Source organism: Lichenostomus cassidix, chromosome 14 (genome assembly GCF_008360975.1).
Source record: "Lichenostomus cassidix isolate B80296 chromosome 14, HeHo_3.0, whole genome shotgun sequence".
Lineage (NCBI taxonomy): Eukaryota > Metazoa > Chordata > Aves > Passeriformes > Meliphagidae > Lichenostomus > Lichenostomus cassidix.
This window is the reverse complement of record NC_139495.1, coordinates 324690-350352: the sequence shown is the minus strand read 5'-3', so window position 1 is coordinate 350352 and position 25663 is coordinate 324690. Positions and strand designations below refer to the sequence as shown.

Genomic DNA, 25663 nt, shown 5'->3' with positions numbered 1-25663 from the left:
TTTGCTTCCAGAAAACTTTCTCCAATATTCAGTCTGTGTTTTCCTTATGTTAATTTCTTGCCATTACAGCACCTGATTAATTACTCTGTTTATGCCACTAGAATATTTGCAGGCCATTGCCATTGATGCAGGGACACTTAATAGAAGAGAAATGTCTCTAGATCTAATTGCTTAATGAAGGGATGAAGAACATTCTCTGCTCCCCTGGGTTCTGTAGGACCAGCAAAAGTTTCTGTGGTCTGACTGTGTCCAAGTTGATGTTCTCTTGGGCTTGCTCCAGCTTTTTTTGGTTTTGTGTCTTCTTCTGCAGACTCCTTGTCCCTGGGAATGCTGCTTCAACAATGCAATCCAAAAACGGGACAGGGTTTCTGTATGGCTTTTTAGTGACTTGCAATTTAGGGTAAAAACCCCCAGGGAGGTTGCCCAACAGTGAGTGCCTGGGGGGGTCCAGGTTCCTTGGCCCCACTGCCCAGGTGTGTGTGCATTTGGCACTCCCTACCTGTCATTGAATCCATCAGTTCTCTCTGTGTTTCCCCAGCTCTGGCTGTTGTTTTTTCTCCCCAGCACGTGGCAGTTCCTCCTCTGCAGACACATAATGCTGTGCATGCCCAAACAGGAGCTGAAATCCAGCACGATGTGCCTTTCCCAGTTATCCCAGTTTTCCTGTGGCACTGCTGAAGCCAAATTTCCTGCACAGCCCAGGGTGCCAGCTGGGCAATGCTGGCACCTGAGCCCTGAGATCAGTGTGGCTCCCTGCTGCTGCCCAGGCATCTCCTCAATGGAGCAGCTTGCAGGAGCTTAGCTCTCCTTAGCTGAGACTTCAGCAACCTCAAAGTATAAAGAGGCTCCAAAAGGTCTTCTGACCCCCCCCCAAAACTCCCCAGCCTTCTTGAGTGGAAGGAAAGGATCCATTAATGTTTGGCTTCATTTCTGTTTATCAAAGAGAAAAGCAGCTTTTGTCAAGCATCAAAGTGGAGATTCAGGACACAAAGCAACTGCTTTGTTGTAGGCTCCTGAGGAACCTGAGGAAGGAAAACAATTATTTGAAATTCCCTGCTAAACTGGTGAGTCTGAAAAACCCAATTTGTGAAAAGAGGAGGATCAAGAAATTCCTTGTCTGCTGTAAGCCTCTCTGGAGCCTGGAGCTCCATCCACGTCTGAAATCCTGGGCACCAAGGATGAAGATTCTACATCCTGCAGGGGATTCAGGGCTCCAGGCTGGGCTGAGGCTGGAGCTGGAGCCAGAGCCAGCTGTGCACAGAGCCCTCAGAGAGACCAGAAAGCCCCAAACAGGCTGAAGTAGCTGCAAGGGAAACGTAAAATAAACATGTGGCCTGAAGTCCGGATGTGCAGTTTATTTTAAAACCTAATAACTCCAGATAATTGATAGTGGAGTGCAGTATTTTCCATGCGTTGGATTACGAGCGTCTGTCGCTCACCAGAAGCTGTAACCTTGAGCTATGAGACATTATTGGCAGTATTTAACACAAATCTGTTTTCCATCATTGTCAAATCCCACTTCAATATGCACCACAGGAAGAAAGCCGAATACTAAATTGATTTCTTTAATGGGAAGTGTTCTTCAGGAGATACTGACCTGTGTGGAGATGCATTAATAGGATTACAATGGAACCTTTTTATTTTGCTTTATTTTCTATGGAGATTTTCTATCCTGACACACCCACAAGATGGTGATAGGCCACAGACATCATGATGGAAAGGCAAGGCAAGGCAAGGCAGTGTACTTTGAGGAGAGCATCTTTTGCTGGAGATGTAGCTCCTGATCTTGGGACTGTTACTGTGGTGGTTCTGCCAAGCTGTGGCTGCAGGGAACAGCATGTCAACAGCAGCATTCACCAAACACCACAGGAGAGCTCTCCAGGTACTGCTGATTGGGATAAGGTGCTGCATCCTGCTGGGACAAGAGAGCACCCAGGACACCCCTTCTTCCCCTGGCCCAGCAGCCCTTGGGAGCACCTGGAGAAGCATCTGGAGAGAAGCAGGACAAAGGGAGCACAGACACAGCATGGAGCTGGGTGTGGAAGCCAGCGCAGGCTGTGCTCATCCTGTCCCAGTGCTGGTGCTGTGCCCGGGCAGCCAGTGGCCAGAGCAGCAGAATTGGCAGCACTGGCCACTATCCCATGGGCACGGGACTGGGCGTGGTCAGCATGGGGATTGTTGGTGCCAGGCACCGAGGAGAAAGGTTTGCCTTCTCCAGGAGAGTGGGAGTTCTATAAGCGATGAGATAAATACCTTTCTTCAGCAAAAACTGATTGACAGAGAGCTAATTGCCTGGTAAAAAGTTCCTGTCTGTCCTGCCTGGGCTGGGCAAGAGCCCCCTGAATTTCTCTCAGTTGCTTCTGCTGATGTTGCCTGAGCTGAGGCCTGGCCAGGAGTCCCCAGCCCAGGTGGCTGAAACCTCCCAGCTCATGGGGGTCTGGCCAGCAGGGTGAGGAGGTGGGAGCTACACCCTGCAGGGCTGGTGGTCTTGCCACAACCCTCGAACAGCAGGTTCACCTGGCAGCTGCTGACTCAGACACAGCTGGGTGCATGACAGTGCCACATTAAAATGTCTGTGTCAGGACTGTGGGCTACTGCAAGGTGGTGTACGAGTCTGACTGGCAAAGCTGAACCTTTCCTTGTGTTATGCTGAGGATTTATGACTGTAAATAGTAAGAGGATGTGTAGGAGGTGTGACTAGTAACAGGGCCATGCAGGGCAGACCCTCTGCAGGCAGAAGGTTTGCTCCTCGCAGTAGCTGCACTTCCACTGCGGGGATGGATGCTGCTGAGGGTCTTGGTGTGGAGCAGGGTGTGTGGCACATGGGCTGGCATGCAGGGGCTACACTGGAGGATGTTGTTCAGGCAGGGAAGAGCCACCAACCAGTTGACAAACGAGGCTTTGTAGATTTACAGGAGCACATTACATGTTTCCAAAGGCAGGATAGTATGCTTTGGAGCTAATTTGAAGGATGGTTTTGGACTCAGAGACATGCTGCTCTGGCATACCCTGACAGTAAGTGATGCTGTTGCCGTGACAACTCCCCAAATCTTCTCTTCACTCTCAGAACCCACCTGGGTCTCCAGCTGCCCTGGGAGTGCACAGGGCTAGTGCTACACACCCTCTCCCTTGGCACCTGCCCTTGTCTTTGGTCAGCAAGACTCATCCTGGTCCTGCTGCTCCAGCCCATCGGGTGCTCACGCTGCCCCACTTCTCCTGTACTGCATGTGCAGCACTGGGTCCTGGGCAGGTATAAACAAGCTGTCACTGTGATGGATAAGAAAATCACAGCATAAGTTAGAGCAGATTATAGCTTTTTTCTCCTCTGACAGGAAGGAGATGTCTCTCCATATGTGCCTGAGGTTGCTCAGGGCAGCTACCACCTTCATCCATCACTGCTGGTCCCCAAGCACTCCTTAGCCAGAGATGCATTTAGTCTGAAACACATCCACGTGGACTGAGGCTTTTAAGGTGATCAGAGCTGATGCAGGCCGTGCTGCCTGGAGCTCTGTCTCAGGCATGGAAGTTGTCCTGCTGCCTCCAAGAAGCATAGCCTGTCCCTTCAAGCTGCAAAAGGCACAGCAAATATGGAGAGTCTGGTGACAGTGGGGAAAGTAACTTGGTCCCAGTCAGCATGTGTGCCCAGCATGTGTGCCCTGCTCTCGAGCCCATGCAGCTGGGATGCAGTGTGAGCACCTGCCTGTGGGCAGCGGTGACAGATTCAGACTGAGTATCACCAGCTGGAGCCAGAGGAGCTGGGTCTGCCTTAGAGCCAGGCATTTGTGGCCAGTCAGATAACACAGAAACATCTAATGGTGGTGTCAGGAGTGTTGGGTATGCAGGCGGCTTTGTCCTGTGCTCTGCACAACCGCGAAAGGCAGAGCTGCCGAGTGTCCTGTGTGGCAGAGCCCCTCGAGGGCGAGAGGTCATACAGGAACAGCAGCTGGTACTAGGCTGGGGTTATTGTTCCTGGCAATGTGAACAAGTTTCACTGGGAGGCTAGTGCCCTCCTGGCAGAGGCTGTGCAGGGAGAGTGGTGCAGATATGCAGTGTCTGCATGGCAGCACACAGCCCTGTCATAGACCTCCCTCTTCGCAGTGCACCGGGGACATTGGGGTCACTGGGCTCCGGGAAGATGCTCTCCTCTTCGGGTAGGAGCACTCTGAGGGGCACAGGCCGGGCAGCATTTGCTGCTGTGGCGCCCGAGGACGGGCGGGCTGGGAGTGTATGAGTGCGTCACCTGTCAAACAGCATTGATCCGGGTCTGTCTTATCTGAACGAGCTGTGGCCCCGAGCAAGTGCCAGGAAGACATTCCACTTAACAAGCGCAATTAGAGCTGTGACACAATGACAGGAAAGGAGCTCAGCCACAGTGATTAATGTCCTCACACCTCTGTGTACTGTGGTGAGGCTGCCCGGCTGCCTCTGGCACAGAATGGGCTGACCCATCTGCTTACTTACAACACCTATTTGCTGGAAACTTTCAGGAAATTTTCAAGTAGAGAGGAGAAGTATTTCCTCTAGGAAAGTATGTGGAAATGTAGTGCTTGCTTTTGGAACCAGTCCTGTCGATGTTTTCCCTGGCAGCTGGGAAGCAGGGCAGGCAGGAGCTCGAGCCGGGGCGGGAGTGATGTGGCGCTGCCCTGAAATGACGGTGCGAGAGTGGCAGTGGGATCCGGTGTGCCACAACAGCTGCCTGGGGCAGGACAGGACACAGGCCGGCAGGCTGGTGGCACATCGCGTCTCTGCCAGCTGGAACAGAGCCGCTCGCATTACAGAAGCATTTACTGTTGAGGCTGTGCCCATTTTCCTTCAATGTAGCCTGAGGCTTCTCCAGCTCCTTCCCAGCCATGCTCTCGCAGCACCGCCAGCCCAGTCTCTCTGCAGGTTGTGTTCACAGTCCCAGTGCTGGGGCATCGCTGCTGCTGAGCACCAGAGATTTCATTGGCCATTTGCTAACGGAGTCAGGGATTAACATGGTTATTTTGCATACTAATTGGTGGCATGTGTTGCGAGGAGATCCCTATGTGAGGAATGAGAAGTGAAGAGGTTTAGGGAAGTGGGATACTTGGGGATTGAGACAGGGTGTTTGGGTGCCGTGAGTCACTGCTCCGTGGCCAGGAAGCCACCCAATGTGGGGAACTTGCTTCCAGAGCTGCCGTGGCTGGGGGTTGTGGCTGCCCTGAGCAGTCACAGTTCGGGGGTGCTGATGGCAGGCGCCCAGCGCGCCGGTTGGTATCCGCCACAGGCAACGGCGGGCGGAAGCTTTCCCTCCCACGATGCCATACGGGAAGGCTTCTGTCACTGTGCCACTGCAGAGAGAGGAATTTAAATGTGTGACAAGGCAGGTTCCTCTGAACTGCCTCCAAATACCCGCCTAAGAATAGTATCTCCCTCCAGAAGGGCGGCTGGCTCCAGGCTCTCAGCTCCCCGCGCTCCCAGCACTCCATCCCTCCTCCTGTCAACCTTCGGGCTGTGACCAGCTGCCGGGATCGATGTGTGAGGCGCGGGGTGGGATTTAGGAGTGACACGGAGAGCACAGATCTTCTTCTGCAACCTAAATCTGTACTCCACCTGCACAAAAACAGAAATCCTGGATTTATTCCACAGCTCCTTCCTCTGTTAATAGCAGGCTCTCTGCTCTGCCCATGATGTCTTGGCACAGCAGCTTTACCAGGTGATAAACCAGGCTCAGTGAAGCCAGACTTGGTGTGAAACACTGTAATATTCCCCGAGCACAGCCCCAGCAGTGCACAGCCTAATGCCAGCCATTTCCCTCACGGGGTTAGTCGGCAGAGCCCCTGTGTCCTGTCAGTTGAGATACAGCAAGTCTGGTGCATGCAGCACGGGAGAGGGGGAGAGAAGCACAGTGGCAAGGCTTCCTCCCTGTTTGTCTTCCGTTGCCGACATTTACCTTTGAAGCAATGTGCTGGAAGGTTTCCTTGCTGACAAAGTCAAGCATTAGTATGCAGATGAAAACGTGAATCGGCCTGGATGAGGCTTCCTGGGCAGTAGTGGAAGTCAAGAATTTAATCTAGCCTGATCTTGGACAGGGTTTAAACTGTTCAAAACAAGAGCACATAACCTGCTGCAAAGGTTTCATTTCAATAAACCTTCCTGTCAACAAGCTCCAGCATCCTCTGTTTGCCTTCACAGTGACGCTCAGCAGAGGTGAAGTGCCTAGCATTGGTCCTTGCACCCTGTGCTGCTTCAGCAGCCCGCAGCTGCTGCCAGAACAGATTCTGGCATCCCTCCATGCCCATGGGCTGTGCTGCTTCCCCCCAGCACCTGGCTGAACCTGTTCCTCTGAAACGCAGTAGTCTGAGCCTTCAGCCAGCTGCAACTGAGCCACCAGTGGTGGCTGGACCCTCTCCCAGGACTGTGGTGATGAGCTAGCATGCTTGCTGCTGCTGTTCAGGGACATTGAGAACTCTCTTCTGTCCACCTTGTGTTGCTTGTGGGAAACCCCTGCTTCATGCTCTCCTTGTCCCTTTGCAGGAACCCTACAGCTGTCCATGTGACCAGGACAGCTCCAGCCACGCTGGAGTTCTGAATCTCATCCTTTAAAGTTCTACTATTTCTTCATAAGAAACTAATTGTAATCCCTGTGCCAGGTTCTAGAACTTCTTCTGCCAAATCCTGCATGCATCCCTTTGATACAGAGCCCAAAGCTGTGGAAGTGCCAGCCAAGCCCCGGGTTTTGATCAGAATTTGCAGAAGCTGAGATTGTCTTGTGAGTCTCCAAATCCAAAAAGAATTCATAGGCTGCAAAGTCTATGAACTGCCCAGCCTGGGGGTGCTTGGGTCAGAGCAGTGGCGATGGCATGTTTGGTAGCCACAGTTCACACAGGCAGCTCACAGCGATGGCAGGGCAGGGAGCAGAGTCCTTTCTCACTGCCCATGGCTCAAAAGGTTCCTTGGCCAGGCTTCAGTGTGACAGTGGTCCTGCCTTGTTCCCAAGGGAGCCATGGGGAAGCACGGGGGGATACCATCACCAACACTCAGGGATGGCATCTCAGTGCAGCAGACCCCAGGCCCCAGTGAAATCAGGCTGTTTCTGGGCGGCAGGAAAAGGGCAGCAGGAAAAGGGCAGGCAGAGACAGAACGTCTCTGGACAGAAGACCAGCTGACTCGATCAGCGAGCCATGGATTAGCCTGTGTGCTGCAGCCTCTGTCCATAGCAGCTGTGCACAGGAGCTGGTGGGGATGGGAAAACTTCTTCAGCAAGAAAAAGCAGTGAGACTGTGGGTTCCCAGACCTTCTCTCCAGAGCTGGAAAGCCTTCACACCAGGAGCAGCAGCCAAGAACTGCTGGCAAAGCCTGGCAGCCGAGCACAGCCCTCACTGCACCATCCTTGTGCATAAATTACCTCCAGGCTCTGAGCTAAACAAAGGGCCCTGAAATAATTCTGCATTTTAATAAAGTCAGTGTTCTTGCCACTGTCATCCTTACAGAAAGAGAATTTGCATTTCCTTCTGCCAGCTCGCCCCGCACAACCCGCTGGCACTGAGGCTTGTGTGCTCGCCTGTATTCCCACCAAGGACAACGTTGGATTTTGTTGCTTAATCACTGTGACACCAGAAACACGGCGTAGAGCTGCCTAAAGCCCTAGACTAGAGAGCACACCAATATCTCCAAAGCCCTCCAATGTGCAAGGGTGTCTGAAAATCAGTGCTCTCCAAAACACTTGTGCCAGTGGCTGTGCATCTCCCTCGTGTCCCACTGGATCCCCCTGGAAGCTCATACCCCATGGATCTGAGAGCCGGGGAAGAAGAGCTGGCGCTTGCACTGCTGGTTTGTATTCCTGTAAAATCTGGAAAGAAATAAACGTCAGCTTCTTCCTCCCAAGGGGAAGGAATCCCCTGGGCTTGGAGTGTTCCTCCAGCTGTGCCTCCAGCAGGCAGCATGCAGTGAGCCGATGAGCAGCATCAGAATTCTGTGTGGGTGCCTATGAGTGCTGGACAGATGCTTCCCTGGGCAGGCAGAGCAGAGCCATGTCTTCCTTCTCTTTGATGGGCCTGTCACCCCTCTCATTTCCCTTCTCAGCCCCCTGCGCTGGACACACAGACCAGGGGGTTTGTTTGGCCTGGAGTGCACCACCTATCCCATTGGAGCTGAGTCTTGGGCCAAAGCACCAGTGTGTCCTGCTGAGGGCTGTGGGGCTGCTGTAGGGAGAGGCATTTGCCTGCTCTGGGGTTCACCCCTCATTCTGTGAGGGTCCCCAGCCCACAGAGCTCTGTCCCACCACAGCTAGGTTGCTATGGGCTGAGCAAACCTTGGGCTGCCACAGTCGCTGGGCATCCCTGCAGGGCCCACTGTGGGTCCCTCTGCCACCACTCACCTCCATCCCACTCCCCTCTACTAGCACCTGCACCAGGGCCCTGCTGTGGGGGAAAGCTGCGATCACAGCTTTCAGCGTGTTCAATTACTGTCAGTTAATGATGATTAATTTACAATTAAGGGCCTCTAAAGGGTAGTGTGTCTGTTAAATAAATATTGATCTTTCATTTGTGGCCACAGATGTATTGCCCCAGTTATGGGAAGTGCAGCAGCAGCAAAACTGGGCTCTCCCAGGGAGAGATGCCCTGCAAAAACTGAGCTCATGGGGTTGTTGGGACACTGCAGGCTGCCCAGTGCAGGGGAAGCAGCTCGCCTCATCCCAAGAGCCTGGGCTCTCAGGGCAGGACAAGGATCATGATATCAGGGGTGTTTCAGTGCCATCTGGAAGTGCTCAGGCCTGTTGGTCCTGTTCCCATTCGCAGAAGGGGTGTGGGAATGGAGATGCTGGTGCTGGTGTTTCCCTCTTACATGATCCTTAACTGGGCTTGTAAAGTAAACAAATTGTCCAGAGGCTTCATTTGCAGCCCAACAACAAACTCCTCACTGAATATACGATGTGTTTTCCAACACCATTTCAGCTCTGGAGTCTCTCTCTGGCCAGCGTGGTCATGCCACTGCCCACACATGCATGCCACACTGTGGACTACCTGACTTCTATCTGTCTGAGCCCACTCTCCAATAGGTATTTTTTCTAAAAATCTCTTATCAATTACTTGTTAGCCGTAGAGTTCTCCCCTTTTTCCAAGGCATTGACTCAAATAAAAAAAGGCAATTTCAACCATTTACCAGAGCTGTCCAGTCCTGAAGGCTGGAGCTCAACAGGGATTTCTGCAGGAGTGTAGCGTTCTTCTTTCTCATCTGGGATTCTTTTCCACATGCAGATGAGGTGAAATCACCATTCCACCCCACCTCCAGCCATGTCCCAGGCAGTCCCTGAGAGAGCTCCTTCTCCCTAGCACATTCCCAATCTCCGTCTCTTCACCTCCCTTCCCCTCTGCAGTGCATTCCTTAGAAGCAGGCTCACCAGGAGAACACTCTCTGGCTTCCTCTTTTATTTGAGGCTTGTATTTGGAATGGTGCTTTTGTTCCAAATGGACTCGATTCATTCAGAAGTGCAGTTTCTGGTTTTGAATCAGCAGAGCTGTTTATGCTTATAGTGTCCATAAAACTGTTATTTTAGTCCTGACACTGATGCTTATGAATAAAATTTAGATCTCATTCAGAAGAACATTAGCTGTAGCTATTTGGCGTCTTGTTAAAGCATTAATTTTTATTGAGACCACATTGCCAAGCAGCTCCTTCTGCATCTTGCAGCAACCAAGTACCTCAAAGTGGAGATTTGGGTAGGACCAGATTGCAGCATGTGTCCCCCAAACCCTCAGCTCCAACCACTCTGTCTGCAGTTGCTGGATGATGGTGGGAACCTCCCAATTCCCCCAGGTGAGCAGGGCAGATGGGAGCAGGGGCACCATGCTCAGGGGAGATGCTGGGGTCTGCTGGAGGCATCAGGAGCTGACACAGCAGTGCTTGCTTGTGCTGGGCTGGATGTTGGGTGTTCTGATGCCAATTAGCTCTCCTATGTATTTATTGCACCTTTTTGCTTGAAGCAAGCTGTTAAATGTCAGAAATACTTTAGCATTTTAGCAGAAAGATAATTTTTAATAGATTCCACCTACAAAAAAGAGCTGACTGGCAGAATATTAAACTCAGAGAGATTTATTTTTGCTCTGTGCCTCCAAACAGCTTGAGATAACCATTTTTGCATGGCTCCTTGCTGATTAATGCTGCTGTCTCTTGCCTGTCCTCCTCACTTGGTGCTGTGGCAGCTGTGGCCTCTCACATCCCATTAACCTTGTCTGCAGAAGGGATACCTGGCCAAAGTGAAGAATTAGCCCGTGTAATTAGGAATGTAAACATCTCACACTGCCTAGTAACATCCACACATCCTGCTGCTTCCAGTGCTTGTTAGGACAGGATACCCCCAGACAGGCTATTCCCATCATCAGCTTCCCACACACCAGCTTTCAATAATTTCGAGTTGAAGAGGCATATAAAACCCAAATCAAACCCAAAGTGCCTTTGCTTCTCTAGGGACTAAGGTGAGTGTTCTGTCAGCACTGGCTGTGCACTGGCAGCTGGTGGGGTTTGCTGGGACTGAATGGCGAGCCTTTCCTCTTCCTAAGCGGAGCTGATGGATGCCTGGGACTCGTGGCTGGCAGCAGCCAAGCAATCGTGTTCTTAGTGATGGTGATGTTTGTACCTGGGCGTTGTCACTGGTGGCACAGCACCACAGCAGCACTGCCTGACGTGTTGGAGGGGTGTCACCTGTCACCTCTGCCTGTGGCCCCAGGTTTGATTTTTGGGTGAAGCTGCATCAGTCTGTTCTCAGAATGAGCAGTGACTCCATGGTGCTGGATGGAGCAATTGAGTCATTGCTCATAATACAGCAAGTTCTGAAAATTCTGGTGACTTTATTTGTTTCTCAGTGATATAATGAGCTGTTTTGAGTGATGTTAGATTTAATGGCTAAATCAATGTGTGTATTTAGTGTTAGCCTTTATTTTAGCACTAAATGACATGAGATAAGCAGACTTAGAGAGTGTTAATTGGTTTGTGTTTAGCATTTACACTAATCAGAGTGTGCAGTGCTGCCCAGAGCTCTTCAGCACTAGTAATTCTGTTTATCCAAACCAGGAATTGTTTACTCTATTGACTGGAGTGGCATTGGGCTGTTTTTTCACTCACTTGGATGTTACACCACGTGTGTGAATTAACAGAGAGCCCTGGCTAACCCTGAGTGGTGCTGCACTCTGCCCACTGTGTGTGGGAAAAGGTGGCTCAGCAAACCCTGACGAAACAGAACACAACAGGGCTCCTGTATAGGCAGTGTTGCTTCAGCACTGCAAGTACCAGCGACGCAGCCCTGTGTGGCTGGCGTGTGTCTGCCTTCATTCTGAGCAGCGCAGGGGGAAGAAGAGCCTACACTCCCTGTCCCAGCCCTCTATCGAGGTGGAGCTTCCATCACCCCATTCCTGGTTGGATCCACTGCTGAGCTCTCGGCACCAGCATCACAGCACTCTTTCCATGAACCACACACAAGATGCGGGCTTTATGGGCTGAGATGCTGGGGCTGTGCTGCACAGAGAGGGGAACTCCCAGGCCTGCTGGGCAGTGTGGATGTAGCATGTGGATGTGCCAGGACCCTCCTCCGCAGTTGTGGCTGAACTGCCTGGCCTGGGCTTGCATCCATCCTGTACTGATGGGAGCAGATGTCTGGGCAAGAGCCCACCAGAGCATCCCAGAAGCCAGCGACAGCACACCCCGCCCAGCCAGGAACACACAGCATGGCTGTCTTCAACATGGCTTGGATACAGCCTCACCACTGCTCTGTTCCCATCACCTGGCTGGTTTTATTAGAGTTGGTTTTGGATCATTTAATTTTTATCTAAACTTTCACTTCCCAGCTGAGCTCTTGGAGAGCTCTGGCTCCCTGGGTTGGTGATGAGCTCCTGGAAATGGAACTGCCTGCAGGATGTGCTGATGGCCTTTGCTGCTGCTAGGAGCTGCATCCTGAGCCATTCCTGACCCTTCCCTGTGCAGTCCCAGTGCTCACTCTGCTCCTGGGCCTCTGACTCTTGCAGGGATAGGTGTGATTCACCTGTGAGAACCCATGGTATGGTTCCCAAGCAGGAATGCTCTGGGTAAGAGAGGTCAGACATACCATGGGCCACTCCTGCTCCAGGCTGCTCTAGGCTGTGCGGGGAGGTACAGCAAGATGAATTCCCTTTATTTTACAAAGTGCTGTTTTATTGATTTCAGCCAACCAACCCCAATCTGGGTTTCGGTGCTGCTCCAGTGCAACCCCTGGGGTTAGTGGAGAGAACCCAGAGTCACCATTATCTGGAGCTGCAGCAGCATCATGACAGTCCCTGGCATGGACGTTAAATCACTGTGTGAGGGCAAGCAGAGGGATGTCACTGGGGCTCAGGGAGGAAGCTCTGCTGTACCATTTGCACTGACTGTGTGATCCGAGTCAGAATGAGAATCATAAATCTTGATTATTCTCTGTCTCAGCTGATTTGAACCAAATGCCTTGGACAGGGATATAGTTCACATCTCGCTGAAAACTGCAAAAAAACTGATTAAATGTACAAACTGATATCAATAGCACTCTATCTCTGTTAATACCTAAACTGTCAGAGTTTGGGGAGAGGATCCTGTGTGGGCAGGCTCTGTCCCAGCTCAGAGCAGCTTCCTGGGGGTTTTCAGAGGAAACCTGCCTTTCTCCTCACTGCCATTTATTTTGGTATTTTGTTCCTGCAATGCTGGCTGCTATTATGATGCTGTCAATTACAGATGGCATCTCTGATTCTGATTGCACTTTGCTTACAATTAAGCATCCTATAGAAAAATGGAAATGCTGGGTCATTAACATAGTGTAATAATAAGGTAAACCATTCAATTATGGAGGAAAAACCACTTTGAATAATAAGGATATTGTATGCCTAAAAGACATTCAGATGCCAGTGTATTACCATTTTTGCATACATAATAAATGAACTTAAACCCCAAAATAATCAACAGAAGCAAATAATAAATAGCTGTGCCCTCAGCAGCAGCCTGGCTGGCATCACTCTCTCCAGGGCCAGAGGAGCAGCTCTGGGGTGGGAATGGAGGAGTCCCGGATCTGTGCAGTTCTTGGCAGTTGCTTTGGGATATGCCTTGGTCACCGCAGGACTTGTCTGATGCTGGGACTGGGGTGGTTCCCACTTGCATGGTGAGGAGGCAGAGAAGAGGCCAGGGCAGTGGTGTGCATTGCTGCCTGCAATAGCGAGGGGAGCGCTGGGGCTCTGCCTGGGGCATCTGCTGGGCTCCAGCGGCTGGATGAAAATGCTGGTCCACTGTAGGTGAAACAGTGGGATATTGTGCTTTGGGCAGCTGAGAGGTTAATGCAATTGGGAACTCAGTATCTCTGTGGAGGGATTTGGAACTGTTTTTGCTACCTCCAGCATCTGCTGAGGGCTCGTCACCTCCCCACCTGCCCCTTCAGCTGCTCTGCTCACAGCACTGATGCCTTGCATGGACACATCTCATGGACACCTGGAAGAGGAACAGGTAACTGCAGGTGTGAAGGCACAGAGGGGTCATGCTCCTGGCCATCACCTCTGACCAGCCTGGGGCTCCTGTGGCAGTGTTGATGGTGGTTTTGTGTTTAGCCTTTTCATGCCAGTCCCTCTGGCAGGAGGGCAGGAATCCCTTTTCCATCCTCAGCTGCCAGCAGTGCTGAAACTCAGTGCAGGATGTGAACAATTACTGCTGTTTTCAGCCTATTCGGCAGTATCGCTCCTCCATAACAATTCCCAGCCTTTTAGCTGTTGATGGCTTACCTATTACTCTGGCACTGCGTTAGGATAACATCCAGATACATCTGAAGAATGGAATTTATTTACTCTTTTCCCTGAAAAGCTTTTAGTATGATACAGCCGTGGTGCTTTCACTTAGGCAGCCATTATTGCCAGGGTGTTTTTCCCGGTAGAATTAAATTTTCCAGAAGATTAAAAAGGATTCATCAGGATATGCAGCTATGAACCACTATATTTTAATATTCTATTTTCCTGGCCTTCTTTGGGAAGGGCCCATCCCCTCTTTGGGAAACTGGAGTGGTTTGAACCACCCAGTTGAGTCTGATCAGTGTTAAGGTGTCAGCTGCACAGTGTGCACAGAGCTTTCTCCTTCAGCTGTAGCTTTCCCACATCCAACTGGCTGTTCCAGGAACCACAGCCTGCAATACCAACAGCATCTATTATTGACAGTCTTGAAATTTCCACAGGCATCACTTAGCAACCGTCAAGGCCGAGCTGGGTGGGAGCACTCCAGGGTGGGAGCACTCCTGCACAGCTGTCCATGTGGGCTCCTGTTGATCTGCTTGGGGCAGGAGGAACACGGCTGGTGATGGAGGCTTGTCCTGCTGCATGCTGGCATTGAGGTCCCAGATCGAGAATCCAAAGGAGTGGGCAAGGAAGGTGTGTGATGACTGCTGCCAACAAGGTGCACTTGACTACACATTTTGGAGGGGATTTCTGTCCTGCAAGCAGAGATTGTGTGTGCATTGGCATTTCATGTAACTCTGCCCCATTGCCAGAATGGCAAAAAACAGTGGAAACTGAGTGAACTGAGGGGACTTGAACTCCTGTGTTGAAGGGAAACCTGGACTGGGAGCAGATGACCTTGACTTGACCATCCTCAGTAAGAGGAGGCAGGACTCACCACTGCCTGCATATGAGTCCTCCTTCCAGTGCCGTGTGAGAGGCTCAGACTAGGGCTGCTTTGCTATAACTGTGACTAATATAGTAATTAAATCTGGGAGACAACACTAAGAGATTCCTGGTGAATACTATCACAGCACTTCTGTAGAGAATGGTAGTGAGGCTTGGTCAAAGTAAGTTTGGCAGCACAGGGGTTAGAAATAGGCATTTCCAGCCTTTTTCAAGACCTGTTTTGTGGCTGACTGTTGACCAACAATGAATCTTGCACTAAAATTGCAGAGATTGGGCCAAATTTATCCCTGGTTAAACAATGTCACACTAAATACACATCTCCGTCCACAGAGCTGAGGTTCCTTTGCACAGCCAAAGCCAAGTGGTGCTGAGGGCTGTTTGTAACACTTGGGGAGGTGTGCGATGTACCAAGTGCTCCTAGCCGTGCCAGGAGCTCCCCAAGTGCAGGAGCCGGCATGGCACTGTACATCCTGCAGCTGCTGCCGAGGAGGGCAGTGGGGAAGGGCAGTCCCCATCGGGAACCCCACAGCATTAACCTGAGCCTATCCAATTTGTGTGAGAGCTGTGCACTCAGACAGGCAAGGGATTTTGGCACAAGGCAGCAGCCATGTCCCAGAGGAGATCCACTTGAGGAAAGAACAGAAGAAAGCAAGATTTAGCATTAAGATCATAATTTCAGATTACATGGTGCAAGTATCAACAGTCTATACTCACGAGAGTCTTGGGGAACACAATACCGCAGCAGCTCTCCCAGCCAGCCTGATCAGTGAGGGTTGGTTTTAATTGCAGCTGAATGGATCTAACCTTGTGATGTCTGTTCACAAAGCATTGTTGGATTAATACAGGTTCCATAGTTGCTTCTGCTAAAATATTTTAATGGATCAGCTTAGTACTCTGCTCCATGATTATAGCATTCCTACCCACCTATCATGCCTGAGCCAGATGGTCCCAGTGAAATCAGAGCATATTTATATTTTTGTCTGCTACTCAGCCACCTGCCCACTGATTTTGTTGCATAGTGGTAGGAGGAGAGGAGCCTTCCTAGGTGCAATTTGTCGTGTCGTCCATCCCCCCACCCCGCCCTTCCCTAGCCCTGGTATCTGCCCCACCTCCTAAAAGGAGTAGGCAGGAAAGGGATGTCCCCTCAGGGTTCCAGGGAGGCTTGCCTGGCTGCCTGGAGGGTAGCCACACTCCTGGACAGCAGTGTGGCTCCAACTCCTGGCACAGAGACAGCTGCTTCCCAGGATGCTGGGGGATGTTTCCAGTTCTATTGGTGATGAGAGCCATTAAGAAGGTACAAGTACTAAAGAGATCTTGAGCGATGCCTATAAAACCTTTGAATCCCTGACAGAATCAATAGCAGGTTCTCAGGAGTAACTTCTTATCCAGGCCAACTTAAGCACATGCCAATGAGCTGTTAAAGATTTTGCATTTTGTAGAGACACAGAAGCCCTTTCATTGTGATTGTTGGACTCTAGACTAAGCAAGGTGATGAAAAATCACGTTAGAAATAGACTGTGCTCCAAAGGCCTTTTCCGCAGTGTCTGGGAGCGTGGCTCAAATGGTGCTCCTGGGTGGCATCCTCCTGCCAGATGTGTGCCCTGGGCCTCTGGGCTGCGGAGCCAAGTCCTTTGGGTATTGCTGCAATGAACAGCACTGACCCCTCGCCATGGCTGCCAGGACAGCAAACGAGGAGGACAGGGAACGAGAGAGCAGGAGAACTGTGCCCCATGAAATGGTGGTCCTGGAGGTGGCAGCTGGGATGCAGCCAAGCTGCTGTGGGGTGCCCTGAGCTGTCCCACCAGCCCAGGAGCAGGAGCCATGGGCAGCCTGTGTAGGTAGATACCCACTGGGGTGTCCACAGCCCCCACCAAGCACTGTCGCCAGTGCACGCTTGCTGCCTCTCGGATACCTTTGCTATTGACACCATTTCCAATTTGGCATCTCAGTTGCCATGGCAACTCCAAGCTGCCATTCTCTGATCTGATCAGCTTGCGGTTAGTCAACATGCGTTAGCACCTGCGTTGGTATGGCAACCCGGGACGGCACTCCATCCGGCCGATGTTGCAGACAGACAGATGAACTGGACGACTCCAAGCAGCCGTGGCAGCAATGGGAGCATGGCTGGCCCTGCTGAGGAGCCCTGAGACGTTCCCAAGGCCCAGATGCATCTTATTCCCTGGCTGCACTGGGATCTGGGGCTGCCCCCACTCCAGCTATAGCTTCCTGGGATCCCACATCCTGCACGGCCTGGGGGACACTGGAGAGAAACTCAGCAGGGACATGGCTGGCACAAAGCAAGGAGGTGTCCTTGCAACCCCAAACTGCCCCTCACAAGAGTGTTCTGCATGGACAGTGAATGGCTTTGGAAACTCCAGGAAGAAGGAAAAGCTCCTGGTCTTGGAGAGGGAAACCAACAGTACAGGCAGCCACTAATTTGGGGTTAGAAATCCTACAAAAGCCACAGAGAAGTCATAGAAAAGGGTGGTTCATCCCCTTCTCCCAGCCACCAGATTCCTAATTATTAGGAATGAGTGAGTGAGTCTCAGTGAGTCTCCTGGGGATGGTTTGTGTTCCTTTGGCCCCCAGTCTGAACTGGCACCCTCTTTTCTCAAAGGGCTTTACAATTTGCCTTTAGTGCTTTTTAACAGACATATGTAAGCCGTTTGAATTAGAGCAGTGTGAATCTATTAGGCAGCGACAGATGCAAGTTTTGTGTCTCCTATTAGAAGGGATTGGCTTCTGAGGTTTAGTGATGTGCAAAGGATTGGACTTTAGAGAGATTAAAATTATTTTCAGCGTTAAGCACAATATTTCTGAGCTAATGCACTCACTCTTGAATATAGATTCACAGACTGAAAAGATTATAAAACATTAAACCTATGTAAATTTAGCTGTAAATTTATGTTTGAACAAATTCAACAAGAGATTTGACTCGGGGGCTTATAGCAAATGGGTTCTGCTTTTAATGCGTACTGCAGGCTCAGTTGCAATGCCACTCTCCCCTTGAAAGTCCCACGCCTGCTGAATTACTGGCAGGTCACAGCTGACAGCTCAAGCAATTATACTGGAATGTGTTAATAATAAAAAGAAAAAGGATCCATGTTTGTCTTTTCAGAAGACAAAAGCAGCTGTTTGCTCCACCCCAAGGAGCAGCAGAGGGGAGCTCTGCAGGCAGGTGACACTTTGAGCACCTGGCCATTTCCTCTTTTCATGGCAGCCATGCAAATCCACGTCCTCCTCTGCGATTCTCCTAGCCCTGGGAGTTGCTATGAACTTTTTTCTCTTGTTGAGAACATGAAAATACAGTTAACAAAGACTCCTTTTGAGTGGGCTTGCAGGAAACCTGCAACATCGTGAACGAGCTGCCTACACAGAGATAAATGACAGCTGTGACTGAAGGAATAAACAAGATAATCTGGATTTAAATAAACCACAAGGGGATTTTGGCAACATGCAAATTCGCAAATTTATAAAATGTATCCTTTGAAAATAAAGAGCTTGTTTGAAGCCAGCAGTTAAGAACAATTACTGCAGCACATTTTCCCAATGAGGGCTTAGAGCTGGCCTCTGCTCTGAGCCAGGGCAGGCGGGAGCCAGCTGTCTTCCCTGCCGCACACAGTGAGGTCCTTCCAGGCACAGAGCAGAAACCTGAAGGAGTGATGGCAGCAAGCCCTTGTGTGGCTCAGGGGTGCTGGGAGTGTGCAGAGCAGCCTGGCCCTCCTCAGCCTCTGGGCACAGCACTGGGGAATGAGCAGGAAAGGAGAGAAATATCAAAAGCCTAAGCAAGTACTCAATAATACATACTGGATCATCTGCTTGGAGCACGAAGTAATTCCTGGGCCCAAGACAAGCATGGTAGTTTAGTTTTGGCATTGCACAGTGTAATGATTCTGCACCAACAAGCACAAGGGGATGACACCCATCCTGGAAGGGAGCATAGTGTTTGTTCATGCCTCAGTGGAGCTCCTGCCAGTGGCTTGTTTTCATTGCTTCCCTTTTTCAAGTGAGCAGTGATGGAGAGAGAAGAGGTGAAGGTCGGGAGACACCAGTGGCAGAGCTGTGAGTAGACATATCCCATGCCAATACTTCGCCTCCTGCACTGCCCTGTGGAGGCATGTCAGGTGCAGTCACAGCGTGGCTCTGCCTCTTCAGCAACCAGCCTGGCCTCTAAAGGTACACAAACACTGCAAGGAAAGCTGAAGTGTATTCCAAAGCCTATGTGCCCCATGCTGCAAAGTGCTCTGCATCAGCCACCACAGGAGAGCAATGCGGAGCGTCGCTCTGCCTGCACACACAGAGCTGGTTAGCATTCCGCCAGCACACACACAATTAGGGCAGAGCACATGGCAGCAGCTCTGTGAAGGTTAACTGCTCTGAGGAGCATTCCTGCCATGCCAGAGGCTCGGTTGCTCCAGCTTTAACCCCCTTGTTATTCCCAGGAGCCGGCAGTGCCATGTGCCACACTCTGTTTGGCAGCAGTTATCGCGTGCCACCAGCTGCATGCAGGGCACTTGACCCTAGGGCTGCAGCTTAAGCCTCCTTCTCCTGCACAGTGTAGGCTTGGCGACTGCCCCAGCAGGGCACCACATGGGAAGGGACTCTGAAACACAGCAGAGTTTGGGGTAAAGCCTTTCTGTATGTACATCCCAGAGCCACAAACATTCCAGGCTCTGCAGGGCCAGTGTCTCAAGGACGCACTGTGGCTTGCACTTTATCCTTAAAACTGTTCAGCAAAAGCTGAATCTGCTTCTCTTCCTCTTTTTCTTGATCACTGCTTCCCCATTTTCTTTCCTCAGGGCCAGCCCATCCATCCATTTGTCTTTATTGTGCATGGATTTAAGCACAGTCCTTAAACATGGCAACACTTCCAGATTATTAGCTCTGCAATTTCTTGGCTTCTGTTTATTGTGGTAACATCATCTGAAGGTGCAGTTGTAATTAATAGTTTGTTCATGTTTCTACTATAAACCCCCCGTGTGTTTGTTTTGTACAAACCAAACCAAATGCCATGGGGCATCTGGTGCTACTCTGGGGAATGGACACTATCATGGCTCTTGTCCTTGCTGGAGGTGGATCGCTTCCGATCCTCCACTGCCAGCTGATCCCCCTGGGCTGTGAGAGTGGGCACAGAGCAGTGCTGCTGGTGGTAGCCCCGCCTTGTAGTACAGCAGTGGGCATCCAAGGGCTCATCTCTGATCGTACCATGGGGCTTGCTGTGATGTGCATAGCCATAAAAGCTGCTTCCTTCCCACAGGGCTGTTAAATCCGGGTGCTAGATTCCCCAGGGAAGCTGGTCTGTAATTCTGCTGTGTCTGCAGTCCCCAAGTGCTCACATCCCCCTTAATTTGTTCAGGCTTTTCTTAAAGGAAAAAATACTTCAAGATGCATTGTTCTGACTAATCCTTGCTCCCTTCATGTCACTGCTACTCAAGTGTCTGATGTGAGGCATGGGTGAAGCACCAGAGTGCTCTGGGCAGAAGATGGGACTGCAGGCACCTTGCCATTGGTAAGGCAGCTCCAGCAGGACCTGATACCAGAAGGATGGGCTTCCTATAGAGCCTGGCCACCAGCATGCTGGCCCTGAGACTGGGAGCTGAAGTCCTGCAGCCCCACAGACCCCATTGCTGGTACTCAAACAGAGACTGCAGCAGGAAAGGTTCTGCAGCAGGAAAGGTTCTGCAGCAGGAGAGGGGCAGCCACAGGAACCACCAGCCTTTTCACCCAAAATGCTGAGGACGCTGGCAGCCCTATGGCAGCACCAAACCCCCCCTCACTCTTGCCTTGGTAGGAGACCACTCACCACCCCCAGCAGCCCCTCAGCAGGTAGGCTCGAACAAGCCTGGTAGGCTCGATGGCAGCAGCAGTGAATACACAAATTACAGGGGCATTAAAGCCAGTTGATGCCTATAGCAATCACAAATGCGAGGTGACACTGACAGGCACATCTAGCGGGCTGTGCCTATCAGCTGCTCCAGGCTTCAGCTGTGTGATTCCTGAAATGGGTCTTCCTGGGGCCCAGCAGTTTGACGTCAGCATCACTGCGGCTGTTGCTGCTCAAGGTGCTCTCACAGAGCCATCTCCAGCCTATTCACATTATTTCCTCACCATATGTTTGTACTAAAGATAGTTACAATACAAAGAGATAATCCTGCAAGACCGTGGGCATCACCATCTTCCATGTCTGCCACAGGAGACCTGCCCAGTGCTGTGAGTGCTTCCCAGGAGCTGTGACCCTGCTCCTCCTCCTCGGCACTCTGGCAGGGCTGGGGCTGTCCACAGCCAGGACATTGCACAGGTGGGCGTGGGCAGCAGGCAGGTGCCTGGCTGTGGCACAGCTTCCCCTTTGCCACCCAAGCAGCACAACAGGTGTGAACAAGGCTGCAATGCTCTTCAGGGGACATCTTGTGGTCCCTTCCAACTCAGCTTACTCAGTGATTCTGTGATCACTTAATACTCTCTGGCTGGCTATGATAATGCTTAACTGGTGGCACTGGGACAAGCATTTACCTCTTCATTTTCTTAGATATAACTGCTATCTCACTGCAGTTTCATTTTACAATATGGTAATATGCTATCCAGGAAAATCTTGCTACATGCTAATTTATCCAGTAGGCAAATTCCTTTTGGCTAATAAAAGTGCTTGCACAGGAAGCTCAAAACCCAGTAGCAATTAATTATTGACAGAGCATGTGAATTAGAGATAAAAGAAAAGCCATTCTTTCTCACACACAAGATAGTAAATAAATTTAATTATTGTACTAGAAGCAAGGGATCTTATTCTGTATTAAGTTTTATTAGCTGAGACATTTAAAAGCATGTCATCATAACAAAAAGGTCTTGTGTAATCCGAACTGCGCTGCTCCATACACGGCTCTGGAGTGAATAGGCTTAATTGAGCAAATGGGAGCAGATGGCTTCTGAACAGTCAGGTATTGTGCAGGTTTAGTGTCAATTAGCTTTGGTCTACATATGCCTATGGCAAATTATCTGCATAATGTGTCACCAAGGCTGACTTTACATTTTAGATGCCCACCATGGCCAGGGGCTGAGAAGAAACAAAGCCAGAAATACTCGGGTCTGGGGGTCACACAGGAGTGACATCATCCCCCCTCCTGCATGTCCCACCAACACCTGCATGGTGTGCTCACCCCCCCGTCTGGCCCCTCGCTAACCACCTCCTCTGCTTCTGCGCAGGAATGTGATGCCCAAGACACTGGAAGGACAGATCACCATGGAGAAGACCCCCAGCTACTTTGTGACCAATGAGGCCCCCAGGCGCATTCACTCCATGGCCAAGGACGCAAAGCTGATCGTGGTGGTGCGGAACCCGGTCACCCGGGCCATCTCAGACTATACACAGACTCTCTCCAAGAAGCCAGAGATCCCCACCTTTGAGGTGCTGGCCTTCAAGAACCGGACTCTGGGGCTGATTGACGCCTCCTGGAGTGCTATCCGCATTGGGATTTATGCCCTGCACTTGGAAAACTGGCTGCAGTACTTCCCCCTCTCCCAGATCCTGTTTGTCAGTGGTGAGAGGCTCATCACTGACCCAGCTGGGGAAATGGCCAAGGTCCAGGACTTCTTAGGCCTCAAGAGGATTGTGACAGAAAAGCATTTTTATTTTAATAAAACCAAGGGGTTTCCCTGTCTGAAGAAACCAGAGGACAGCAGTGCTCCCCGGTGTTTGGGCAAGTCCAAGGGTCGAACTCACCCCAAAATAGACCCAGATGTCATCCACAGACTGAGGAAGTTTTACAAACCCTTCAATGTCATGTTTTACCAAATGACAGGCCAAGATTTCCAGTGGGAGCAGGAAGAAAGTGATAAGTAGAACCACAAAATCAGGAAAAAGTCTTTTTTGGTTTTGGGATGTGAATCATGATTTGAGACCCAAAACTCACTTGGAGTCAGAGGCTCAGCCCTGTGTTAACAGGCTCTTGTGTTGTCAGAGCTGCGGCAGAAGTTGTCCCACATGTCCAGTTCTGGAACTGCAGTGGCCTGTCACCTTGGGCTGCACTTAGGTTCTACCCACAGTGATGCTGGGGGTCAGGGATGGGTGGGAGGAGGAGGAGGAGGAGGCAGAGGAAGCAGAGCTCCTCAGGGTGATGGGGTGCTTTGTGTCCACGTTTCGCTGCTGGTGTTCCCCTTGCAGCCAGGCAGGCAGGACCAGACCTCCTGCCACGGTGAGCTGGGTGGGCTGGTGGACTCCGAAAACCCAGCACTGGGACAAACCCATAGATTTGATTTCTCCTGCCCTGCACTTTAGTTTTGCCCAAACAGCAGCATCAGGTCTGGTAAATTCAGGCCATGTGCACTCGCACACTGGTCTTTGTGTGTGAAAGGAATAAAGCCAGTTATGCTGCAAAGGAACTATGTACAGGAACTTCATTTGCACCAGACATTTCAATTACTTGTTGCACTAAAACTAGAATTTACCAAGTGCCACAGATGCCTGGCCTGAATTCTCCTCCGACTGACGGGTGCACCTCCACTGTTGGAAGAGGGTTGTTCCTTCTTTGCTGAGATGCTCAGTGAGACCAGAATTGGGGTCCCCTCAGGTCCCCACCCTCCTGGAAGCTGAAACGACATTCCCAGGCTTCCCAGGAGTGAGCCAGGCTCCCACTGCCCAGCCAGGCTGCCAAGGCACAGTGTGATTCCACACGTCCATGCAGCACCTCCTGGCCAGGCTGTGCCATGCCCTCTCCATGGTTTGGAGCCAGGTGTTGCTGGTGAGGACCACGGGGGTGGCTGCAGGGTGGAGGCCTGGGGACAACCCCAGCATGGGGGTCTGACAGTCAGGACCCCTGGCACTGCCATTCATTTCCACCTTGAAAATGCAATTCCTGCTGCTTGCTGTGGACAGCTGGGGTTGCAGAACAGGGAAGTAGCCTTCATCTTACTTCAAATTTACAAAGGAGTAATTAATTCCCAGGGCAAGCACTGCTGAGCGCACAAAACCTGTGCTTTCTAATGGGAACAGCCAAGTCACCCAAATTTGCAAATCCTGGTAGAAATTGTAGAACAAATCTATATCCCCACCCAATCTTCCAGTGTCATGAGAGCTGTTTGCTGGGCCCAGCAGAGAACAGGAGCAGTGCTTTCACACAAGTGCACAGCTCCACCTCCACTGCTGGGGGAAACCAGGCAGAGAGGAAACAAAGGTGAAATGCAGAGCTGCTGAAACAGTCCCTCACATGGTGATTTCTGAGGGTACTCTGATAGTGCTGGCAGCTCCCTTTGCTCTGATGAGGGCTAAAAATACCTTCAGCTTGTGGTGTAGCCACGAGAGCCCTCTCCCATTGGGCAGGTCCCCGGCAGAGGTGCCGAGCAGGATTGCTGCAGCAGGACCAGGACTCAGTTCAGATTAAGGTGAAAGAACTCCCTAGAGCTCCAGCTAACCAGATGAAATCACTGTTGCATTGGGAGACAAGCTGACCCTGCTGAGGGTTCCAGGGCCTGTCATGTCATTCATTACACTATGAAATGATGCCAGTGCCTTGGATTGGATGGGAAGAGCTGAAGCCATTTGGACAATTTACTACATGGCCCATGCTGGAGGGGCACTGCGAGGCCCTGCTGATGTCACGTCAGTTCCCATCAGCCTGGTCAGATTTTAAAACAGCTCCTGACATAGCACAGTTTTCACAAACTTACAAACTCCCAAATTATTACAAGAAAATTGGAAGTATATATATAAGGAATAATTTTACAGTGTTTCACACATTATTAAAATATCAGAACAGGTCCTAAATGAAACCTGTTGTTGCATAATTTGGATTTGGTGCAAGATGCTCAATGGAGGACAAGAGGCTCCAGGCCTGGTGTCCCTCTCACCACAGAGGGATATCCAGGAATCTCTGCCTGTCTCGAGCGTGCTACAACCCCAGTGTGGTGTCGGGGTGGCCCTGACAGTACTGAGCAGAGGTGCTGGGACTGGTGGCCCTGGCTGCCTGCCGGAGGGGCTCAGCTCCAGGGGATGATGGCTCCTGAGTGGGTTGGGAAGACACTGTGCCCGCTGTGCCCCTCCTACCTGCCCCCCACATTCACTTCTGTTATTTTTGCCATTTATTCTGAGGTTTATTTTTTATATTAGATGCTGTCTCCAGCTCGGCAGGAGCTGATGGATGCCCACTGGGAGAGGAGTCCTTGCTCCTCTGCCCTGAGTGCTGCTCCACCGACACCAACTGCTTCAGGATGGTGGGACAGGACCTTCCCACCCCCCAACCCTCTTCCCAGGTGCAGCTGTAGGGCTACCAGCACTGTAGTGCCAGAAGGGAGTAGGGACATGCCAGTCACCCTGGGGTGGGCTGAGGCATGGGGACTGGGATGGGGTGGGGACTGGTGTTATTTTGTTCTGTTCTTTGGAAATGCGCCGTGTTGGTGCCCCACTGCAGCTGGGACTGGATGGGGGGATTATTTTCTATCCGGCCAGAGACTGGCCTACCAAATGAGAGTCAGGTTAATAACACTTTTTAAAAAGAAAACTATTCAAATGTCAGCATTAGAATACACAGGAAATTGAATTTTGTATTTGGTTTCAATTAGGAAAGCATAAATTATATTTAATTTTATACACAGACTGAGTGATTCATTGTTCTGGAAAAGCTGGTACTTTCTGGTTCAGAGACTGGAAATGGAGAGATGGTCTGTTCTGAGCCCAAACTGCTGCTCTGTCACTGCCTTCCAAATGCGTCTCTGTCCGTCGGTGTCTCTGTACCTGAACGATGTGACTGTCCTGAACTGAACCCTGAAACCCACAGCAGTGAACAATAAATTGTTGTAGCAGCTGTGTTTCTCGGCTCCATTTCTCTTGGCCCCCCCAGCAGCACCAACACACCATGAGCAGGAGCCCAAAACAGAACAAGGCTGGCTGTGACCTGCCACCTGCCAGCCCAGCTGGCTGCTGTGACCTGCCCCACAGGCCATGGCCCCCTCTGCTAGAACGGCGGGGGAGGGCACATGCTGCAGCCAGGACCAGGACAAGGACCAGGACCATCTGGGCCAGCCTGCAGGTCCTGGGGTGGGGGAGAGCTTCCCTCACT

At 51.1% G+C, this 25663-nt stretch overlaps 1 protein-coding gene across 1 annotated transcript in view; it reads left to right on the top strand.

The window, feature by feature from the left end:
- The window catches only part of HS3ST4 (heparan sulfate-glucosamine 3-sulfotransferase 4), a 54296-nt gene extending 28885 nt beyond the window's left edge, over positions 1–25411 (top strand). Inside the window, exon 2 of the mRNA XM_085074209.1 lies at positions 21816–25411. Within this exon, the coding sequence (XP_084930335.1) occupies positions 21816–22452 (637 nt within the window). The 3' untranslated portion in view covers positions 22453–25411. The remainder of the gene's footprint in view (positions 1–21815) is intronic.
- Positions 25412–25663: the final 252 nt, after the last annotated feature.